General features: G+C 50.8%; 1 gene segment (V, D, J or C); it reads left to right on the top strand.

Moving 5' to 3' along the window:
- The first annotated feature begins 656 nt into the window (after positions 1–656).
- LOC123348461 lies at positions 657–4,084 on the top strand. The segment is given in 2 exon segments: positions 657–753; positions 3,649–4,084. Coding segments are annotated over 2 exon segments (459 nt in total).
- The last annotated feature ends 3,842 nt before the right edge of the window (positions 4,085–7,926 follow it).

Genomic DNA, 7,926 nt, shown 5'->3' with positions numbered 1-7,926 from the left:
CCTCACCCTCCCAGGGCCGAGCCCCCTTTAGAATCATAGAATCTCAGGGCTGGAAGGGACCTCAGGAGGTATCTAGTCCAACCCCCTGCTCAAAGCAGAACCAATCCCCGGACAGATTTCACTGGCAGTTGGATGCCCAGCCCCCACCCGGTCTCTGCTCTTCTCTGCCCCTTGTCACTGGAGCGTCCTGGATTTTTCCCTCACAGGTGAAGCAGGGAAGTGTCATTAGCCCCATTTTACAGAGGAGGAACTGAGGCCCTGACTCAATAAGGCTGAGATTATCCAACCCGCCTAGGGGATTTGGGTACCCACCACCCACTGACACGAGTGGGAATTGTGCGCGCAGAGCCCCTAGGTGGATTCACACAAGGGCAACAGGGAGCGAGTGCGGTGATGTAGGAACAGATCCTGTCTCCTGGGACCACAGGTGAACCACCAAAGGCTAATGTACAGCCGCGCTGGGCTGACCGCGTGGTCTCTCTGGGCTGTAAAGGGGACCCCTGTCCCCGAGGGGACATTGCCGTGTACTGAGTGCTCACCCCCTGCCAGCTCTTATACCCACCCGGGGAACCTGCATGCAAATCCCTGCCCCGGGGAGTTCCTGGTTAAATACCGACCCCTGGTTCTAGGAGCCTCAGTCTCTCCCCAGACACAGAACTGCCCGGTCCTGCCCGCTGGGGAGTTTCCCTCACTGCATGAACACGAGAATGAAATCTCTGTGGCTTTTCCTTTCCCTGTTCTCTGCCCCCTCCTGTGAGTGTTTATTGAGAGCGAGAAAAGTATCACCAGATCCACAGATTCTTTGGGTGGCTAATTCTTTCCTTGCTTTAGCAACAAAGAATCCTGTGGCACCTTATAGACTAACAGACGTTTTGCAGCATGAGCTTTCGTGGGTGAATACCCACTTCTTCAGATGCAAGTGGTGGAAATTTCCAGGGGCAGGTTTATATATGCAAGCAAGAAGCAAGCTAGAGATAACGAGGTTAGATCAATCAGGGAGGATGGGGCCCTGTTCTAGCAGTTGAGGTGTGAAAACCAAGGGAGACAGGAGATCTACCAAGACAGGAGATCTACATCACTCACTTCACCTCTCTACAAAGGAAAAAGGACTGTAAGCTGTCTAAACTCCTACCTGCCACATGGGGCCACAACCGTGGTACCCCTAACCCACCCAGCAATATCGTCAATCTATCCAACCACACACTCAGCCCAGAAGAAACGTCTGTCCTATCTCGGGGACTCTCTTTTTGCCCTGCCACCCCCACCAACATGATACAGTTCTGCGGCGATCTGGAAGCCTACTTTCGCCGTCTCCGACTCAAAGAATACTTTCAGGACAACACTGAACAGTGCACTGATACACAGTTACCCTCCCACCAACAGCACAAAAAGAAGAACTCCACATGGACTCCTCCTGAGGGTCGAAATGACAGTCTGGACCTATACATTGAATGCTTCCGCCGATGTGCACAGGCAGAAATTGTGGAAAAACAACATCGCTTGCCTCATAACCTAAGTCGTGCAGAACGCAATGCCATCCACAGCCTCAGAAACCATCCTGACATTATAATCAAAGAGGCTGATAAAGGAGGTGCTGTTGTCATCATGAACAGGTCTGACTACCAAAAGGAGGCCGCCAGACAACTCTCCAACACCAAATTCTACAGGCCACTTCCCTCAGATCCCACTGAGGAATACACTAAGGAACTGAACCATCTACTCAAGACACTCCCTACACTAACACCGGAACAAGTCAACATACCCTTAGAGCCCCGACCAGGGCTATTCTATCTACTGCCCAAAATCCACAAACCTGGAAATCCTGGACGCCCCATCATCTCGGGCATTGGAACTCTCACTGAAGGACTGTCTGGATATGTGGACTCTCTACTCAGACCCTATGCCACCAGCACGCCCAGCTATCTCCATGACACCACTGATTTCCTGAGGAAACTACAATGCATTGGTGAACTTCCAGAAAACACCATCCTGGCCACCATGGATGTAGAGGCTCTCTACACCAACATCCCACACGCTGATGGAATACAAGCTGTCAGGAACAGTATCCCTGATGATGCCACAGCACAACTGGTTGCTGAGCTCTGTGCCTTTATCCTCAGACACAACTATTTCAAATTTGATGACAATATATATCTCCAGATCAGTGGCACCGCTATGGGCACCCGCATGGCCCCACAATATGCCAATATTTTTATGGCTGACCTGGAACAACGCTTCCTCAGCTCCCGTCCACTCACGCCCCTTCTCTACCTACGCTACATTGATGACATCTTCATCATCTGGACCCATGGGAAGGAGACTCTGGAAAAATTCCACCACGATTTCAACAGCTTCCACCCCACCATCAACCTCAGCCTGGACCAATCTACACGGGAGGTCCACTTCCTAGACACTACGGTGCAAATAATTGATGGTCACATTAACACCACCCTATACCGAAAACCTACCGACCGCTATGCCTACCTTCATGCCTCCAGCTTCCATCCCGGGCACACCACAAGATCCATTGTCTACAGCCAAGCACTGAGGTACAACCGCATCTGCTCTAACCCCACAGACAGAGACCAACACCTACAAAATCTCCACCAAGCATTCTCAAAACTACAGTACCCGCACGAGGAAATAAGGAGACAGATCAACAGAGCCAGACGTGTACCCAGAAGCCTCCTACTGCAAGACAAACCCAAGAAAGAAACCAACAGGACTCCACTGGCCATCACATACAGTCCCCAGCTCAAACCCCTCCAGCGCATCATCAGGGATCTACAACCCATCCTGGAGAATGATCCCACACTTTCACAGGCCTTGGGTGGCAGGCCAGTCCTCGCCCACAGACAACCTGCCAACCTGAAGCATATTCTCACCAGTAACTGCACACCGCACCATAGTAACTCTAGCTCAGGAACCAACCCATGCAACAAACCTCGATGCCAACTCTGCCCACATATCTACACCAGCAACACCATCACAGGACCTAACCAGATCAGCCACACCATCACTGGTTCATTCACCTGCACGTCCACCAATGTAATATATGCCATCATATGCCAGCAGTGCCCCTCTGCTATGTACATCGGCCAAACTGGACAGTCTCTAAGGAAAAGGATAAATGGACACAAATCAGATATTAGGAATGGCAATATACAAAAACCTGTAGGAGAAACACTTCAACCTCCCTGGCCACACAATAGCAGATCTTAAGGTGGCCATCCTGCAGCAAAAAAACTTCAGGACCAGACTTCAAAGAGAAACTGCTGAGCTCCAGTTCATCTGCAAATTTGACACCATCAGCTCAGGATTAAACAAAGACTGTGAATGGCTTGCCAATTACAGAACCAGTTTCTCCTCCCTTGGTTTTCACACCTCAACTGCTAGAACAGGGCCCCATCCTCCCTGATTGATCTAACCTCGTTATCTCTAGCTTGCTTCTTGCTTGCATATATAAACCTGCCCCTGGAAATTTCCACCACTTGCATCTGAAGAAGTGGGTATTCACCCACGAAAGCTCATGCTGCAAAACGTCTGTTAGTCTATAAGGTGCCACAGGATTCTTTGTTGCTTTTACAGATCCAGACTAACACGGCTACCCCTCTGATACTTTTCCTTGCTTTGTTTCCCTCTCCCCAGGTGTCCTGTCCCAGGTGCAGCTGGTCCAGTCCGGTCTGGGGGCGGTGAAGCCGGGAGCGACCCTCAGCATCACCTGTAAAGTCTCTGAAGTCTCTGTCAGTGATCACTACTGGAGCTGGAACCAGCAGCTCCCCGGGAAAGGGCTGGAGTGGATGGACTTTATCCGCAGCACGGCACAGGGAGGGACCACAGAGTATAACTCGGCTCTCAAGCCTCGTGTCACCATCACCAGGGACACCTCTAAAAAACAGGTTTATCTCCAGCTCGGCTCGCTGACAGCCACAGACACCGGCACCTATTACTGCGCCAGGGAAGCCACAGTGACACAGAGCAGAGCAGGGACTGGCACAAAAAGGAGAAGCGAATTTCGTAATAATCAGCCGACATCATGTAGGGGATGAGACAGACAGGCGGGGCATTGCTGACAGGGGGATCTCAGGAGCCACCCGCGTTTCTCCCCCTACATCCCACCCTCCCAACCCCTTCCGCCAAGGGATTTTACACGCTCGCTTCCCTGCGCTTCCCGCTGAAATGTGCACCGGGGACTCACTGAGACCGGGGTAACGGTGACATGAACGGTGAGATACTCCGGGCCTCAGTACAAAGCACGTTCCGCGCCTGCATCGCTGAGTGACGTCAGTCACAGCTGTGGGCGATTATCCACTTCTGGGAATCCGGCTCCCTGGGACTCGCGCTGGGCACTGAAATATTCACACTCCCAGACTCAGACACCGGGTAGGAAACGTTGCCCCGGGGGAACCAGTGTCAGAGGCGCTAAGCGGGCACTGCTCTGCCTGAAGTCAGTGAGAGCTGCCGGGGCCCAGCACCTCCAAAAATCAGCCCTCCCGCTGCAGCTCGTTATGGGAGGAAGGGTAGGATTAGGGGAAAGGCGCGGGACTGGGTTAAGGAGATTCGGGTTCAGTTCCGGTCTCTGCCAGACACTGCCTGAGAGAAAGTGGGTAACTCAGCTCATCTCTCTCCCTGCCCGGTCCCCACCTACAAAAATCCCCACTTCCCACCTGGTCGTCTCACTCCCACATCCAGACAGCGATGCGTGAGGCCTTTCTCTGGCAGCAGCAGCTGCAGCTCTGGATGCGGCCAGGCGGGGGCGCTGCTCCCAAGCAGAACGGAATCCTACCGCAGCCAGGACCAGGCAGGGAGCGGAGTCAATTATGCAGCAGCCTGGGTGGGGACAGCTCATAATTCGTAGGGTCCTGTCATATCATCCCCTGTTCCCAGGGCTCCGGGGGGCGGGACAAGTCTTATCAATGTAGGCAAAGGACAAGGAATCGAAGAGCCTTCTGAAAATTAAAGGCTCAAATCTCAAAGGAACACAACTTTATAATCACAATAACAAACAGCAAAGAGTCTGTGATGAAGTGTGTGGGGGGGTGCTTGGGTTTTCTGTATTTTCCAGTGGGTTGCATGCAGAGAGAGGGGGACTGAGTGTTCCTGAGTGTTATTGGTTTAATGAGGTGAGGGGAGAGGGAGTTTGTTGTTACAGAGAACCAGAGAGGGAACTCGGGACCCCAGCCAATGGCCTGGAGGATGGAGACCCCAGTGACTGGTGACCCAGCTCAGGAGTCACAGCCGGTTCTGGCCAGTGGAAGGACAATGGGCTGCGAAGAGTGAACCCTGGAGACCTGACCAGCCAGTTCAAGCCAGAGGGGGCCAGAGGAGGGCTGAGAGGAGAGGAGACCCAGGCCTTCCTGTTTATGACCCTGTTTACCTGACGAGAAGACAATGGACAGGGGCAGGGCGGGGCTTGGGGCCGGGGATATTGGAGGCCCAGCTGGGAAGCAGTGGGGCTCGGGGCTGGAGAGGGGGAGCAGGCAGAGCCCACCTGGCTGCAGGGGGACTGGGATGTGCTGTGCTGAGGGAGGCCAGGCCTGAGGCCCTGAGAGTTTCCTGTGCTGTGTTCAACTCTCAATAAACCCTCCTGTTTTATGCTGGCTGAGAGTCACTCCGGTCTAGAGAACAAGTTTGCATCAACCCCTTTGGGGGTGAGGAGGCCTGGGGGCTTCAGAGCGAGTTGATTCCCTGAGGGGGCCTACGGCGAGAGACTGATGTGCTAAGGCTTAGAAAGGTGCGGCTCCAGGAGGTGGAGGGGCCTGACCCCCAGAGAGAGAGTGGACCCCCGAGAAGGGCTGTCACGCTGAAAGGTGCACCCCCCACGGACCACACGGGGCCACGAGTGGGCACAATCTGTGAGTCTGTGACATCTGGTCCAGGATTTTCAAATATATGGAGGTCCTCAAAGATGAAGCGAGACACCCAGTGGTATTTTCAAAAGCTCCTGAGTTAGCCACCTAACTCCCATGGAGGTGTTATGTTATACCCCCCCCACCCCCACCCCACAATCCATTGGGCCGAGAGTCCTTCAAATCTGAAATGTATTTTCTACTTCTGTTGTAAAATGAGGACAAGTCCCTGAGAGCGCAGCCTCTTTTAACCTGAAATCTTGTCAGCCACTTTCACCTCTCGCCCCCACCCCCAGTTGGGTCAAACCAACCTGTATGGCCCTGCCTCAGTGGGTCCCTGTTTAAATACAAATCTCTGATTCTAGACACAGCAATATTCATACAGGGATATCTCCTTCACACAGTCTTCCACAATATCTGCAAATCAATGTGAAATCCTAACATACTTTTATCTTCTATTGGTCTTTCCTTCAGCAGGGAATGAATCGTTTCTCTTTATAACTCTGTCTCTCATTCATGTATTTGCTTTTATTCCATAGGAATGGCCCTACTGGGTCAGACCAAAGGTCCATCTAGCCCAGTATCCTGTCTTCTGACAGTGGCCAGTGCCAGGTGCCCTAGAGGGAATGAACAGAACAGGGAATCATCAAGTGATCTATCCACTGTCACTCATTTCCAGCTTCTGGCAAAGAGAGGCTAGGGACACCATCCCTGCCCATCCTGGCTAATAGCCAGTGATAGACCTATCCTCCATGGATTTATCTAGTTCTTTTTTGAACCGTGTTATGGTCTTGCCTTCACAACATCCTCTGGCAAGGAGTTCCACAGGTTGACTGTGCATTGTGTGAAAAAAATACTTCCTTTTGTTTGTTTGAAATCTGCTGCCTAGTAATTTCAGTTGGTGACCCCTGGTTCTTGTGTTATGGGAAGTAGTAAACAACACTTCCTTATCTATTTTCTCTACACCAGTCGTGATTTTAAATACCTCAATTGTATCTCCCCTTAGCTGTCTCTTTTCCAAGCTGAAAAGTCCCAGTATTATTAATTGCTCCTCATACGGAAGCCGTTCCAGACCTCTAATCATTTTTGTTGCCCTTTTCTAACTTTTTCCAATTCAAATATATCTTTTTTTTTAGATGGGGCACCACATCTACACACAGTATCCAAGATGTGGGAGCACCATGGATTTATATAGAGGAAACATGATATTTTCTGTCCTATTATCTATCCCTGTCTTAATTATTCCCAGCATTCTGTTCACTTTTTTTGACTGCAGCTGCACATTGAATGGATGTTTTCAGAGAACTATCCACAATGACTCCAAGATCTCTTTCTTGAGTGGTAACAGCTAATTTAGACCCCATCATTTTGTATGGATAGTTGGGATTGTGCTTTCCAATATGCATTACTTTGCATTTATCCACATTAAATTTCATCTGCCATTTTGTTGCCCAGTCACCCAGTTTTGAGAGATCCTTTTGTAGCTCTTGGTAGTCTGCCTGGGACTTCACTATCTTGAGTAGTTTTGTATCAACTGCAAATTTTGCCACCTCACTGTTTACTCCTTTTTCCAGACTGTTTATGAATATGTTGAATAGGACTGGGCCCAATACAAACCCCTGGGGGACACCACCATTTTCCTCTTTCCATTCTGAAAACTGACTATTTATTCCTACCCTTTGTTTCCTATCTTTTAACCAGTTCTTATGTTCTTAAGAAGCCTGGCGGATTTAGGAACTACAATCTCACTGGATTTCACTGGCAGCTGGATGCGCAGCCACCTACCTGCCTCTATTCTTCTCTGCTCCTTGTCACCGGAACATTTTAGCGACTCACAACCAGTCCTGGATTTCACCTTCTAGACCGCACGTGAAGCAGGGAAGTCTCATTAACCCCATTTTACAGAGGAGGAAATGAGTCCCAGAGTCTCAAAAGTGGAAATTAACCAACTTGCCTAGGGGTTTGGGGCACCCACTGCCCACTAACAAGAGTGGGAATTGTGCACGCAGAGCCCCTAAACGGATTTACCCAATGGCAACAGGGAGCGAGTGGGTGATTTAAGAACTGACCCTGCCAC

This window comes from Mauremys mutica, chromosome 13 (assembly GCF_020497125.1).
Source record: "Mauremys mutica isolate MM-2020 ecotype Southern chromosome 13, ASM2049712v1, whole genome shotgun sequence".
NCBI lineage: Eukaryota > Metazoa > Chordata > Testudines > Geoemydidae > Mauremys > Mauremys mutica.
The sequence above is the reverse complement of the archived record's forward strand: the minus strand, read 5'-3'. Positions and strand labels throughout refer to the sequence as shown.